General features: G+C 42.5%; 1 protein-coding gene across 10 annotated transcripts in view; it reads left to right on the forward strand.

The window, feature by feature from the left end:
- Window positions 1-16580, forward strand: part of LOC116840792 (Down syndrome cell adhesion molecule-like protein Dscam2) — a 123635-nt gene that overhangs the window by 34178 nt on the left and 72877 nt on the right. For 9 of the 10 annotated variants that reach the window (XM_032807980.1, XM_032807978.1, XM_032807984.1 and 6 more), the window contains one exon: window positions 10723-11043. In XM_032807980.1, the coding sequence (XP_032663871.1) occupies window positions 10723-11043 (321 nt within the window). Of the gene's footprint in view, window positions 1-3492; window positions 3822-10722; window positions 11044-16580 lie in introns of those variants that run through there. The other variant, XM_032807982.1, reaches the window with a different exon arrangement.

The raw sequence follows: 16580 nt of genomic DNA on the forward strand, positions 1-16580 counted from the left end.
AACTCTCGCTAAAACCTATGTGAAGCTTCGGAACTATTGCAGTACTACCGGAAAACGTCAAAAAGTCGGCTAGAACTGCCAGCACCCCAGAGTTTACTCTTGTAATGCGGTTCTTGTACTCAAGTTTAAAAATTGTTAAAAAATAGTTAGAGGCCGGAACTCTTGCTAAAACATATCAGAAACTATAGAGCACTTCGAGAACTGTAAAATAAAATTATCACAATAATTTTTTTTTAATGTTGCGGTGCCGTGGTAATTTGGCACCTTATATTTTAAAAAATTCATTTTTTTTATTAATTCGACGGAACTATTGCTATAACCTATCAGGAACTATAGAACTATTGTGGGTGCAAATGGAACTCATGTCAAAACTTGCGGTGCTAAAAAATGAGGTGCCAACTTCACGCACGCGCGAGAAAGACACACAGAGAGATAAAAAGACAAACAGAGAGAGAGAGAGAGAGAGAGAGAGAGAGAGAGGGGGGGAGAGAAGGAAGGAAGAGGAGGTGAATGTGCATTTGTATTTTGAAAAATTCATACGTTAATCTCCCATCGTCGATTGATACAGCGGATAGGTGTACACGCGATCGTGTGAAAACATCGCGATAAGCTGCTCAACTAGAAATCAGATTGCAGAGACAAGATAATGGCAAGCTAATCGTAGATTAGCTACTCCGCGGTACGAAATAATTAACGGTCGATCGTAGATACTCGGTCTCAATTAAATGGACAACCGTTGCTGACGCAGGTAATTAACGCGACCGAATGTACGCCTTACTGCGTAACGAAGATAATTTCGCCCGGCTCTGCCGACGCGTATCGTGCGCGGATCGTTTCGTTATTGGAAATAAAGTTACATGCGCGCGTGTGTTGTGTCATAAAACCGCAGTGGAATTTTTTTTTTCATCTGTAAGGTTGCTCTGTCCAATTTGCAGGAAGCAAGATAATAGAAAACAATGTTTTCCGTTTTTTATATACGCAAATAATTCCGAACAGGAATTGTACTTTCGCGAGTTTCTCAAGCTTCAAGCGCACGGAGGGTAATAACATACTTTTTTTACACTTTCTATAAATATTGTACATAACGTTATCTGGAAATCGATAAAGAAAGAAAAATACTGCGTCGAAAACATTAGCTTTTATATTTGGAACTAAAATACCCTATATATAATTTGGTTGGCATTGCATGCTTTTTACTTATGTTAACTGCATGTATGCATTATTGAGAAAGCAAAACACATATAGCGGCGATCAGATTTTATCGTTGCCATCACCAAACATCCGGTTGATTTCAAACAATTATGGTCCGAATTTTCATTTCAACAATAAAATCTTTTATCTATGCGCGGTTGTTGAAGCTGACCACTGGTGTTGAAGTGGAAACGGTGCCACGAATAAATCGTAAAACGTGGATATCACAAGTTCAAAAGCCTCGTGAGAATCGATCTGGTAGGGTAGTGAAGTTTCTATTAATAATCTACCGCAGGTCGGCTGTATATGTGTGTGTGTGTGTGTGTGAACGGGCAGATCAGATTTGGAGATGTTGCCAGGATTAAATCCATACCTTGTGCACGTAGAATGGAGTGTTGCAAACCAAAGTTCGCGGTCATACGATTATTCGTTTTGGTATTGGTATAGAACAACCAATTTAACACTAAATTGACTAAAAATTAACAGCAATTGCCATTCATAATAATCACCGGGTAGATATTTACGCGTATTTTTAGACCTACTCCTAGGTATTTTGTCTATATGAGTGAGATCTATGTCACCCACGTTATAGACAAGTGCTCGGCTGTCCGTTTAGTATCTTTTGTTTCACACACTGTATCTGTTTCGCATATTTTGGCTATCCCATCATCGATTAAAATCCCTTTAGAATGGCATTGCATATTGACCGACGTTGTCGATCTATCCGAGTCGGAATTTACATTCTACCTTGCAAAATTTGTCGAGCTTGTCGAGAAGAATCAATAGAGAATCTCAAGATATAACATTATACAAGTTCTTGTCCATAATTCTATTGCTTATAATACTTTTATTATCATTTTTTATCAGCGAAATTTCAATAAAAAGATAAGAATCTAGAGCGAGAAGGGGTGGAAAAAGACGGAAGTTGTGAAAACAAAAATAGTTGTACATTGAATAATACGTTTTTTTGTATCAATGGAGATTTAAATTTGATTAGGTACAATAATAAGGCTAAAGAGAAGTGGTTCTTCACTTATTTTAGCCTCATTATTGTATCTAATCAAATTTAAATCTCTATTGATACGGAAAAGCGTTATAACTATTTTTGTTCTCACAACGTCTTTTTTTAGACGTTGCAATGACAAAGTTATTTCAAGATAGAATTTGCGATTTAAAAAGCATCATTAGACACACAAATTAGCACTTGCGACATTTACACCAGATTCTAAGGTCGGTATATTCCTAGTTGTAATTTATTTACAATCTCTGCTTGAGAGCGCAATTAATGACGGATTTGTATTCATAGATCGTTACTCGGCCGTTTAGATACTTCTTGTTGTATAAATTAAGTACAGGGAGGGAATTTTCTAGTAGAAATTCCTGCAGAATCTTGTAACCAAGAGACAGACTGACAATCTATAGCAATTGACTATTCTTTCATTTTACATGTACTATTTATATATTAGTGTAATTGACAAATACGCTATTAAAAAAATTTAATATATTTTTAGCAACAGTAAAATTTGAATAAAAACTAAAAACAAAGTAAAATTCTAGCAAAATTTACTATGTTTCTTAGCAAGATAAAGCTTATCTTGCTAAGTCTGTTCCCGCACTATTAGAAGTATAGTAAAAACGAAAAGAATATATATAAAAAAGAAACTATAGTATTCTTTCAGCATGGATAGATTGTCTGAAGTAATCAGAAATTCAAGAAATTATTTTGTCAAATAATGACGGATTGTGAACGCTGGTCTAAGTTTCGACTTAAATATCTCTTCATCCTCGTTGAGCTCGTTAAACGTCCGTTAAGATCGCAAATCTCCTGTACAATAAGTAATTTCATGCACCTGAAAGCTATAGATATATCGCCGTATGTGTCTCACCGTGTTGTGTCCTCCGTTCTGGTTTCTCAATCGAGCATTCTGCTCTCCACTGCTCCGTCGTAGCACTACGGATGTTTTCACATGACACTGACACTAGCACTGGCAAGGACACTTGCGTAAATGCGATTATTCGATCGAAGGAACACGTGTTAATTAACGCGCTTCCGACAAGAGTTCGATTCAATACTTAAAGAGAGTAGACAGGAATAATAATTAACGCGTCAATACTATGCGTCGCGACACATATGCGTATCGCTCCAAATAATAATGACTTAATCAGGAACAATAACACACGCGCGAGTACCAAAACAATGGAAAAAAGGGCTACGTCATATCCGTTTAGTCGCCAAGCGTCGCTACTGAACGGCCGAGCGATCAGAACAACAAACACTTCCAAAACATTCCAGACCTTCAAAGCGGTCAAACTTATCTGCGTACATCGCGCACTTTCTGGAATGTTTCCATTGCGTTTCGAGCCGGCAAGCGATTCACATACTGCGGCGTGCGTGTACTGCTGCGTTATTTATCATTCCCGTCGAGTGATTCAAATATTTCGTCAGCTCTGGAAATATTTGATTGGTCTCTCGTCGGCGTTCAATTAATATGCGTTTCTGCGATCGAATCGCCGTGTCTACGTGTCAGTGCAAATGTCAGTGCTACGACGGAACAGCAGCCCGAAGATGATGTTGAATCTGGAAGCCAGAACGAATGTGGAGCAGACTATAACATTTCGTGCATTTCCAGGTGTGTAAAATTATTTATTGTAGCGGAGAAAAGATGAAAATATAAGTCACTTTCTTATAAAACTCATATTGAATGTAATAGTTGCATCAAGAACTGTCAGGAGTATTAACAAATTTCTTATAAAGTATTCATATTTGTTGGTAAAAAAAGAAAAAAATTATTCAAAGAGCAACTTTTTTTTAACATAGTGCAAGAGGTGGAATAAGATGGTAATATGAAACAGTTATGAAAATAAAAAAAACTTACTTTTTGTCTAAAGTTAATACTAAAACTATCATTTTATTGAATTTCTTTGAATATAAAAATTATGAGTTAGAAATAAAAAAAAATTTTCTACAAATTAAAAAAATGAAGATCAATAATTTAAATTATATAGAAGTATTAATTAAGTACTTTAGGCGCTTATGAATAGAAGTCACAAATAGAAACATCACTTTTACACTAACTGCATAAAATGTGAAATTGTAAGATGTGGGGAGTAATATGGAGCATCTTGTTCAATATTACTTCCACCTTCTCTACAGCAGGTTTCTGGTTTTAACTGTTGTTTAACGAATTTATGGAAAATAACCGGATAGCCAGATTGAAAATTAAACCGATATTCATAGTACGTCATCATCTAACAAATTACTGTTTCATGAATCTTTGATTACTTGTTAACTTGTACTTGTATTTATTTCATGCACGCCGCGTAATTCACATGGTCTAATTGTCGTGCAAAATTGCATATTTGCTTTTGCATGAGAAGTTTTCGCATTATACGAACGTTTCGTTCACGAAAGAAGGCTCATATTTTAATGATGAACTATTAAAATTCTCATCGTGTATGAAAGGTTACTTCGTACATCATCCTTCGCAATGAGATTTTCCGAGAATATAAATTCAGGCAGACTTCTCCGTCCTTCCTCCTTCTCTCCCCCCTCCCTTTATCTCTCTCTTTCTCTTTCTAAAACCCTCGTTATTCTTTTGTCATTCCTCACGATACGCAGCACCGCAGCAAAAGATTCATCAAGTACAGAAACCCGTGATCTACTCGTCGCTTTTAACGTCGCGGCGCCACGATCCGCCGACGGAAATTACTCGTTACGCCCGCGAGAATCTCGGGACAAGAGTCCGACGGGGACAGTTGCTTGTACGATGGTGATCGGCGTCAGAAGGCGAATAAACCTATCCCTCTTTCCAAACCTCCGGCTCCTCCGCCTCTGTAATGACTAACAACCCCCTGCGAGTCGCTGGAACAATGGAAACAATACAGTGATATGAGAAAGCCGGTTTGCATTGTCGGACAAACCACAGACAGGACTCCTCATTTCCCCCCTCTTCGCATTCCCCTGTTTTCATCCCCCTCCTCCTCCTGCTGGTCCATCTCTATCCGCGTATCCAGCATCCATCCATCCATCCGCTCTTTCTCTCTCTCTCTCTCTCTCTCTCTCTCTCTCTCTCTCTCTCTCTCTCTCTTTGTCCTTCTCTCTCTCTCTCTCTCTCTCTCTCTTTCCTCTCGCGTTCGCCTCCTTTTGTAGCTAGACACAGTCGCATTCCGTCTGTTTTAGCGCGTGTAGACTCCGAGCTTAACTTTCTTGTCTTTCTCTCATCGCTCGGTAGAAAGAATTGTGCAACGTTGAGTGAGCGGTTGATTCCGGAACGGAGACTGCTCCGTTCAACGGTTCTTCCGCTCTTTGTACGAGCACCGGCCTCGTCAAGGGCTTTACCTACTTACCCACCCCTCATCGGTAATTAGTCAGTGATGTCGGATGCTTCGTCGACGTAATTACTCGCGATGACTTTCCGAAACTATGAGCGTCGGGATAAACGTAGAAATTCTGGGAGTAATTTACGCGATACGTGGTGTTACGTGCGACCAAGCACGTATTCGCATGTGAAAATGCGAATGTGTTTATCTTAACTTATCACGGATTTTCAAAATAGAATTATATTATGGAGTAGCGTAGAATATTTACGCGGCAACGCGAAATTATCGACTCAATGTCACTCAGATGTTAAGAATTGCGAATTAAACGTATAATTTTTTTGACATGCATAATATATACATCTATATTGGTTTTCTTCTTCGCCAGGCGTTTCCATTACTACTGCAAAGATATTTTAACGATCCGGATATATATAGAGTCCGCCAACGAAAAATTTCCACATCAATATTATTTTCAATGATTGTTTTTAAATTTAACTATATTACTTTATCCCCTTAATTAGAGTAGCCACTTCCCAAAATCTTTTAGCAATTAAATCTTAAATAGTAATAGGCTCAAATAATATATCATTTCAAAGATATTTTAATTCTCTTCACATAGGTTTTTTTTTTAATGTAAGTGAATATTTTTTGAATGTTTTAATGTAAGTGAATATTTTTTGAAAAATCGCATTTGGAAATTTTAGGTACAAAAAATTGAAAATTCACAATTTACAGAAAGATTTATTTTATTAAATGTTCAAAGTGCCGTTTACTAATTTTCATAGAATTATAGTCTTTATTTAAAATTGCTATGAACATTTTTAAGAATTTCTGGTGTTATCTTATGGCATTAGAATCGGGGTGGAAAGTTTTCTTTGGCGGATCCTGTATATTGTTTTCCCAAGTAGCTCCATACATTTAAGAAAAACAAAGGAAACACCCAAAAAAATAGAATCTTATTTTTAGAAGATATTCTCTCTTACATACAGAGTGTCTCATACTAACCGTCACTTCAAATATTGAAGCTAACCGAGATGAAAAATTCTTTATCATTTTTTTAATACGAGCAATAGTTAACGAGTTATTAATTAATCAAATTTGATGCTTAGCACGCTCTAATTGGCGAACCACAGCCGCGCTCCGAAAAAAAATACAAACTCTCTCGCCTTTTGGAACAGCTTTGATATTTTGATTAGTGAGCTCCTTTTACCACTGATCAGAATGATGAAGCTAATCTAAGAGGCGAGAATTCGAATTTTCGATGCGCGGCGCTATCTGTGATCCGCCAATTAGGGCGTGCTAATCATCAAACTTGATTAATTAATAACTTGTTAACTACTGCTTGTATCGAAAATCGAAAATCGACTTTTCGTCTCGATTTCATTCCTATTATCTGTCCTTTCAATAATTGGGAGTTGGTGAGGAACACACCTTATATATAACCCCAAGAGGACTTGTTTGAAACCAAAAGGGGAACATTTTAAGTATAATATTGTTAAAATTCGGGAAATTTCGCTTTATCTACAGTACAAATTTTGTTCTGAATAGAAATTTCTCACAGGACATTCTGCTTCAAGTAAATATATTTCTCTTGATTCAGCTGGAAAAACGTTAGAATGATATATAGTAGATTTCCGATTAATAATTCACTTCAATAGAAGAAAAATACTTTTTTCAGTAAAAATTTTTATTTCGAATATAGGATTATAAAGGAAATAACACTTTGCGACTAGAATTCTTGTTGGAATGTTGGAATACCTCCATTTTGGTGTTAGAGGAATCGTCTTGAAGCCATATGCAAGAGGATATCCGATAAGAATAGCATTATATTTTATTGGGCGAAGAAAAATTTTACAATCGTCGTCGGTATTTCGTCGAACGTGTCCTGATAGCACTAGCGTTATTTCGCGGAAGGATATGGCGTGGTCCGGGGGCGCGTGAATAAAAACGGCACTCGGGACGGTTGGGAAGATGGGGGTAAATTCTCGAAGGATGTTGACACAAAACATTATACGGTTGGTCGCCGCGCCCTCGTCTCGTCCAGTCTCTTCAACGGCCGCTGAAGAAGAAGCAGCACAAGTGCGCGTCTTCGGTTGTACGCTCGCGATGACGTCGAGGGTTGACGGGGTGTTACGGTAGTAGCCTACTCGTCTCTCGTATCGCCTGCGACAGCCAACGTGGCTGGTGATCGCGCGTGCCCTCTCTTTCCAATGCGCGGTCTCTGAACGCACCCGAAGAGGGTGTGCAGTCGAGTACGTGCCAGATTGCATGCAACCCTTAGCTGCGCGCTCGTTCATCCCTCTACTCGTCGTCCATTGTTTAGCCATGTCGATGAGCCAGTGTGTCCTGAACGCATTTGGCTCGCGCCCAATTAACTCTTAGTTCGTTCCTGCGACGTGTCTTTTTACGTGATCTATTTGTTTTGCGAGTAGGGACTTCTCGTCGCATTTACATGTCGTAAACGTGTCCTCTTTCTTTTTCCACAAGAATATATCCTCTTCACAGAAAAATTCATTTAGTTGGGTTAACCAAAATTTGGTTAAAATAGGGACGAACAAATGTTTCGGTTGTGAGGGCCAAAATTTCGTTCTTTCTACCAAAGATTTGATTCTCTGAAACTAAACCTGTTTCATTTTTGTTTCAAAGAATCAAACCATTGGTTTAAAGTACCAAATATTGGTTCTCACAACCAAAACATTTGTTCCACCTTATTTTAACCAAATTTTGGTTAACTCAATTAAGTGAGTTTTTCAGTGTTCATTCATTGTACGGTGGATTGCAAAACGCTTTTGACACAATAAAGTTGGGAGCTCACTAAACTGTCAAAATTGAGAATCAATAACGACAGAATTACGCAATAATAACGTAATTAAAAACACTAAATAATAATAACGCTAATAATAATGATAATAATAATAATAGTAGTAGTAATAATAGTTAATAATGTAATAATGTAATTATTGGGCTAACATGTTACACAAACACACACAAAATATTGACTCTTAATTTTGATAGTTTGGTGAATTTCCAAACTGTTTTGCAACCTACTAATTGCACAATGATAATTTCTCTTGGAAAGTGTTGGAGAGTTTATATCAGCGACACGTTACCGATGAGCGGGATTTCATTTCACGGCGAGTCGCGTCTCGTTGTCGCGAGGCGAGGGATAAAATTTTTGCGCGATTAATCTCCCCCGATGGAGCTCTTGGCAGTCGCGTTTGTAATCCTATCTCGTCCGAGACGGAACGGGGGAGGGGGAGGGTCGGCTTCAAGATCATATTTCTGATACATGTATATATATACACTAATCTGGATGCACCGGTAACGATGAAATCGCGAGGCGACCGACGTCGTACGTCAGACGGCTATACGGCGGCGGAATTATAACGCGAACTCCCGAGAACTCTCGGAAGATGAAGAGTTAACTTTTTATGCGAGGCCGCCTTCCTTCCGCGGGGAAATGATTACGGAGCCCGGGGAATGTAGGTCGCAAGATATATCCAATCGCAGGTCTGCAGCGTACTGGCTATTCTGGCGATGGTGGAGTACGCGCGGCGCTTAAGATTCGAAAGCAGCTCTCTAGCTGTAGGGAATGGAGGATAGAAAAGGGAGAGAGAAGGCGAAGGGAGAGACAGGGACGGAGAGAAGGGAGGGGAAGAGAGAAAGAGAGAGAGAGAGAGGGAGGAAGAAGGAGGAAAGGATAAGGTAGGAAGTAAATCTTTGCCGGGTACTACAGCTTTTATGGCGAAGTCCACGATTTTCTTTTTCGAGAAAACGATAACTTTCCGGATTCGAACGTGCGCGTCCGAAAGACGATGTCACGAGGGAGGGGAATCCCAAGCCCTTACTAGGAACGTTGCTTTAGCTTATAGAAGATAAGTAATCAAGATTTAAGTTCGCCTGGCGGGCGCGTAAGAGAGGGAATTGCCGGAATAAGCGCTCATTGGAAAATCGGTCAAATAACTCTCGACGTGTCGTCTCCTACGGTACATTCGGCCGCTAAAAGGGACTTGCTCGGGTCTCGGGTCCGCGCCATGTCGGAGACAAGAAACGGGAGAGCGCGTGTCCTCGCGGAGCAGGGCGATTAAGCGCTCAGTGCATTCACTTGCACGGAGTTGGTAGTCAATGCATGAAATAATAGGGGCACCCATTTGCCGAGGTAATCATCTAATCGCGATATACTCCCGTAATTACGATTTCTCGCCGTACGAAAGAAAAAGCTCGCAGACTCAAAACGCGAGTCTCGCGCGAGCGAGGGACCGCGAAACGGTCAAAACACGTGGTTTTCGCATCGATCGTGATTTTGTCGGGCGCGCGTACACGGAAATACGCCGCGAACGCGCGCGTCATTCGTTGCACGTTCTGTGGGATATTCTGTACTTGGTTGGGCTGGCTTCCAGATGAGCAATGCTGGACGGAATGCGGAATACATCGCAACGGGCCGGCATTCCTACTTAAATCAACATAACTCGGGTGATGAATGGTTAACAGGCTTCGGGGGGGACGCAATGCGCTCCATTTATGGAAGCTATTACGGCCGAATTTCAGCGTTAAATGTATGATTTATGGCCGAGCGTATTATCTTCGTTCATGTCCGTCGACGATACAGTGCGCGTCCCACCGCGTGCGCGCGCGCACACATACAGACACACATATACACACACATACACACACACTACCCTCGTTCTACGACTGCCGTCCCCCCCCCCTCTTCTGCCCCTCGGAAAATTACTTCGCATTCGGCCGGCGGGAACGAAAAATCCAGACCACCGAGAGTGTCCATTCGCTGACACCGTGATTAATGCGTTTCTGATTGTTATTCGTAATGCTCCGAGAATTTGCGGAGCGCGCACGTTAGAATTATGAAATAAAACGCCAACGCCCCGGCGCCGTAGCGCAGGTTGCGAAACTGCGCCTACGAATGAAAGATTGGCGGACAATACGGTGGATGCTCTCGCGAGATTTTCGCGGCGGGGATCGCGAAACGCCGAGGCGCGACTGATGGAAATTTCAGAGCGTATTTAAAGTTGCACGACGCCGCGATGCGGAACAAATAATGAACTGCGGGCGGAAGGAAATCCGTGGGATATGTATTCGGACCGGTAATCTTAATTGAATGTGGCTAAGAGGCTTGGCACGCGCCTGTGTGTTACGTGCGTGCGCGCGCTAGCAAAACCTCTGATGTATACCCGTGGTATTTGATTTTCGCAGGTTCCAACGCCTCCTACGAGACGCAGGGGCCCAGTTTCGTGACGGAGCCGCCGTCCAGAGTGGAGTTCACGAATGTGAACGGCGGCAGGGTGGACTGCACCGTGCGAGGGAATCCGTTGCCGACTGTCGACTGGTTGGCGGCGGACGGCGGCAGTATAAGCAACATACCCGGCATCAGGCATGTCCTTGGCAACGGGACGATTCACTTTCCCGGTTTCGAGGCCGAGGCCTTCCGGCAGGACGTCCACTGGGCCATTTATAAATGCTCAGCCGTCAACAGCGTCGGCGCCGTCGTTAGCAGAGACGTCACTGTCAGAGCAGGTATGTCAACGTGAAACTTCTCGCTCGTTATCTGCATCATGCGGTCTCTCCTCGCGTTCTCCGTCGTTTTCGTCGTCGCTTACTGTCGCCGTCGCCGTCCTCGTCGTCGTCGTCGTCGTCGTCATGGCGGTGATACTCGTGGTCGTCATAGTCGTATCCTCCACACGTAAGTCGTACATAGACGACCACACCGCATTCTAAGCGAGCGCGTGCGCGTGTCTATCCGCGTGTTCACGTTCACGACTCACGGATTCGATCGCCGCTGGTCCAGCGACAGATGAGATGAAATTTCCGTCTCACGTTTACGTATCTCGTGCCACACCGTGGCGGTCGACGACGTTAAGTAACGAGGCGTTCTGCTCCCATCCGGAGTAATCGGGGCGTGATCGGATGGCGGCGAGACGCCTGAATGCACGAATTTTCGGTGTTTTATTTAACGGAAAAACACAGCTCTGGCGAGCGTAATCCAGAAGCGCTCCAATGTCATCTATCGCGTGTGTTGAAGGTTACATAAATTATTAGAGCGTGGTCGACAAATTTAAATAACGAGTCTCCCTTCTTCTTCCTCCCTCCTCCCCCTCTCTCTTTCTCTCTTTTTCTCTCTCTCTCTCTCTCTCTTTGTTTCTTTCTTTCTGTCTCTCTCGCTGCGGCGAGATGCGGAGTAATAATTGAGTGGCTAAGAGCCAAAACCGCAATTTTTTATTTCATTTAAGGGGATCGTGGTTTCTGGCAACTATGATTCCGAACATCAGGTATATATCGCCTGTTAGGTGGTTAAATAAATCACGTGTCGCGCGAGCGACATGGTCATGGGCGATTTAAATAATGTGACTTTCTGTTCGCGGTCGAATCCGAGACCTCAATTTAAGTGGATAAGAGCTGTACCCTGTCGGGCTCGAGTCTCCAACATCCCATTAATTTCCGACACGCTCTATTGAAAGTAACAGAGTTTCTGTGCGAGAATTTTCGATATTTGTTCACTTTATAAGAGAAACGTGGTTTCTCTCTTTCTCTTTCTTTCTTTCTTTTTTTCTTTCTTACGCGCACACACGCGTATGATGCCGGATCTCACGATTGTTGGAAATTGCGTTTCGCGCGCTGTGCTTCGTCACTGAAATCATGTTAACGGCAGCGGATCCGTCTACGGCGCCGATTCTTTTTGCTCGACCGGCGCGATACCTTCCAAAACTCGCGTCTACGAGAGTATCGAAGTAGAAGACGACGAGAGAGAAAGCGGCGGGGACGGATAAATGGAGTAAAAGGAGGCCGCGAGGCGCCTTCAAAAATAGAGCTTCCGCCGGGTCAACGAACCGGAAGATATCTTATCGACCTAATACGCCCGTAAATCATCGTCGCGTGAACGCAGCCCATACCTTTTCAGATTCATGCCTGGTACCTCTGCCGCGTCAGCCCCTAGTCTCCGCCTCAGCCATTTCCTTTTTGCTCATCCTGCACGGTTTCATCCTTCCACAGCCTTCGAGCCGTCTCCTCGCTACGCCGACCCGCCAACTTTGGCGCACTTCGTCTTCTTCGAGAAAAATCTCTCCCGTACGCCTCCCCTATTTTGGAAACAAAACTGATACGACTGCGTGCGCGATCGCTCGGGCGCGTTGCTGCTGCTTACCGTCGGTAACGTCGTTTCTCCCGTTTCCCTCTCGAAGAGTCTCCGTAAGCAATCGCGACGTTTTATTTCGTGAGAGGCCAAAAAGAGAGAGAGAGAGAGAGAGAAAATAAGAAAAAAACAAAAAATAAAGAAACACGCGCGTTAAAATCATGCGAGAGTTCGGTTGCCTCTGCAAGCTCGACTCCGCGTCGTTGTGAAGAAAGCTTTTAGCAGTTGATGTCCCAGCGAGTAAGTCGCGCAAACTTCGTATACGAGCCGAAACTGGCAGTCTATCAATTATTTCGTGGATATCGGAACGGTTCTAGAGGAGAGACGGTACGTTTCGTTTGTTAGTGGTGCACGTTCGACTAGAAACGATCGAAACACATGCCTCGCGGGAATAACCTCCGCTGTATCCGTGCAGAATTATGAGACGAACAAGCCATTATTTTCGTCGATCCCTTGTAGCATGTCGCTGCGGACGAGAGGTGAAGATAACGCGAGACACGGCGGAAGGGGAACCATCGTCGGCCGTCGGCTATTATTTGCAAGAATTCGCGCTGAATCTTCTCGTTCGAGAACGCAACGCGTGTCGTTTCGTAACAAGCTCGCGGCGGCCTCCGAACGGATCGGAGCACACCTTGGCCCGGTAGAGTTCGCGTTTGCTGTGGCGGCGCGACGAACATTTTGCGCTCGCTCGAGTACCGTTCGCTCGTTATTTATTTTAACGGGACGAAAAACGAAGGAACAATACGCGAGTCGACGTAACGCGCATTCGAGGATTCGCAGTCGTCGTTCTTTGTTTGCGGCGCTCGTCGTCGCACGATGCACAGCGACCTCGAAAAGCAAACGTTGCGACGATGACATTACCTCGGATATATACAAGGCGCCGTCTTATGCCGGAGAAAATGAGGAAGTTTAACGACCGCACGGGGCTCTTTTATAAAAACTACAGGAACCGCGCGTCGCTTGCCTTTATGGCGCAACGATAGTCACGTTTCCAAGCCTCGCGCGACTCGTGCGACTTAGCAGCTCATCGTTTGAGGATGGCTGCAATGTGCGCCCGCGTTATGACTTTCTCTATCTTTCTCTCTCTCTTTCTCTCTCTCGTAAAGGAGATTGTCCAAAATAGGGAGTTTTTGGTCCATAAACGAAATGGAATGAAACAAATATCAAATGAAAGTACCGAGAAAAATTCGATGCACCAAACTCATAACGATCTGAAGCTCCTAAGATATCGGCACTAAAGTTGAACATTAGTTAATTATTTTAGTGACTTTAGGATCAATACAATCACCTTTTTTTATCTGTCACACATTTTCTAATTTATCTTATATATCTTATATAGTGTTGATATTTTAGAATTGATTTTAACTGATTTTCCGAAAAAAAAATTCATTGGAAAACATGCACTTTTTGATCTTGCACTTTTTGGATATTATATATTGATCCCCCAAAGCTCACATTGGGGCTAGGATCATATATTTTTAATTTTAGACTCCAAACTAACACTTGTGCAAAAATATTTTAATGTCACTCAACTTCGTATTGTATAAAAAAATTGCCATAGTGTGGTTACATTCTTTTATATATTTCGCTTTTCTCACATATTTATTTCATTATTTTCGGAATCAAAGTATTTCTTTTGTGTATCTGCATTCTATTTTAATCATATTAATTAAATCGAGAGATTCCTTTCATTTACAACGTCAAATATGCCAACTTAATATATGATGCTTTAGCGACTTCTAACTTTAGTCACGCTATTCAGATTTGAATAAAAGATGGTTTTATGGAATCGCACTCTTCAAAGGATATATATCTCATCAAAATCCGTTTGTGGACCAAAAATGGGCGATCTCTTTTGCGCGCGAGAGCGATTACTCGAGTGGAATAGAAAATCGCCACAACGTCAAGACGACGAGAAAATGATCGATCGTGATCGACAAGGATCTCTTTTGACCGTTTTCTCGTCACTTGGACATCATCTTGATGTTTTCGTGGTTTTTCGTTTCGCCTGGGTATGTGTACATCACTTAATTCACGAGATACACAGAAAAGAGGAAATATCTTCATTCTTTTGTTTGGAAAATTTGTTTACTTTTAACGTGTTAATCTTCAAGTGAGATTACATAACAGCGTTAAATAAAAATAAGTTATTAAGAATATGTTTTATATTATCCAACAAAAAAGAAAGATCTATTCTTGTTGTTCAAAAATTACTTTTATTAATGGAAAGCACAAAATATTAGATTGAGAATATAATTTAAAAAATGTCGAAAAAAATATAATAATCATCAAAATGATCATAATACATTTCTTATGAGTTTATTATAATATCCAAGTAACATTATAACGTTGGTTAAAATTCAGGAGCTGAAAATTTTACTAATAAAATTGTACATCGTTATTTATACATGAAGCAATAATTGTTGATTTGAATATATCGGTTTTAAGTGAATACTAATTTTTTTTCTGTGTACATTCGTGGGAAGAGTAATTATACGCGGTATAAATGTCGTAAATATTGCGGTGATTATACGCGATCGAAGGGCAACTGCCGCAACGAGAGGAAAGGACGGGTAATCCGACGAGGACGCCTCCGTTCAAATCATATGCATTAAGCGAATTAACGTGTTGACAGGATGGTAAACTGTCTCGATGCGGTTACTCGGCTCATCGCAATCATTGAATCGATCAATAATTTGTCGCGGCAAGCATACAATTTGGCAAATCGACACACTTGATATTTGTTCGAACGAATTTTGCTTGCCTGGAAAAAGTAGACCCCGTTCCCTCTATTTTCTCGTTTCTTCAGTTTTTTCCTTCCTATTTTATAAGGGCGGTTCCCGCGGCTTTTGCACGGAACATGTAATTTTCGTTGTTTCGCTCGAGTCCATTACGCTCTCCAATTTCTGAGTGTAACGCGGAAACATGCCTAATAACATTGCGCACTTGAGATCTTGAAACGTCGCCACCAACGTCATCATCCGTGAATCCATAGAATCGCGTAATCACGCCAGCTCACGAGAGTCTCTTCGAGACTTTCGCATAAAATCCGACTTGTCGAAAAAGTCGTGGTTTTCGGGCCAGCTACTCGTTTCTAGCGGATGACTCTCCGAGTGGATGGATGTGTGCTCTGATGGAGAGCTAGTCGGCGCCGCTTTTGCGCGGCATCTTCCTCTCTGTCTCTCGTTCTTTGATTTTCTCCTCCTTCTCTCCTTCTCTCTCTCTTCCCTTTTTTTCTACCTCGCCTTTTCTCTCCCTCTGCTGCCTCTTCTTCACTCCCGTCTCTCCTTTCTGCTCGTTTCATGGTTTGTAAATATTACCTGCCACGAGACGTCTGCCGAGTTTATGTTCGGCTTAGTTGCCGCGTAACCGAGAGCCGAGCGATACGAAGAGAGAAAGAGAGAAGGGAAGGAAGAGACAAGAGAGAAAGACAGAGATAGAGAGACAGAAAGGTAGAGTCATAGAAGGGCGGACGAGGGAAACGCAACGAGAAAGGGAGAGAGAATGGGAGCGAGCGAGTGGACGGGCGGGCGCGAGGGGCTTGGATGGAGTACGGGCAAACTCACTGAGTTTTTACCCCATTCTGGAGTCTGAGTGCCTCGCTCCGCTGACTCTCGAAACGGGTTGCGGAGGCAGAGCCCCACGCACCACCACACCACAGCGATTCCCTGGCTGCTACCACCGCCCGGTTCTCTATCCTCCTCTTCTCTCTCTCTCTCTCTCTCTCTCTCTCTCTCTCTCTCTCTCTCTCCTCGTTCTCTTCGTATCCATGTATCTCTCTGTCCGTCCGTTCGTCTCTCCTTCGCTACCCTTTCGAGTACCGAACGCAGTTCGACGAGTTCGACAATGCCGGCTCATCAGTCTATTGTCGCGGCGATACAATAGCGGGCGGTGGCCCTTTGGAAAACGTGCGCGACAATGGCGG

This window comes from Odontomachus brunneus, unplaced genomic scaffold (assembly GCF_010583005.1).
Source record: "Odontomachus brunneus isolate Ranch 3 - 2012 unplaced genomic scaffold, Obru_v1 Obru_scaffold_011, whole genome shotgun sequence".
NCBI lineage: Eukaryota > Metazoa > Arthropoda > Insecta > Hymenoptera > Formicidae > Odontomachus > Odontomachus brunneus.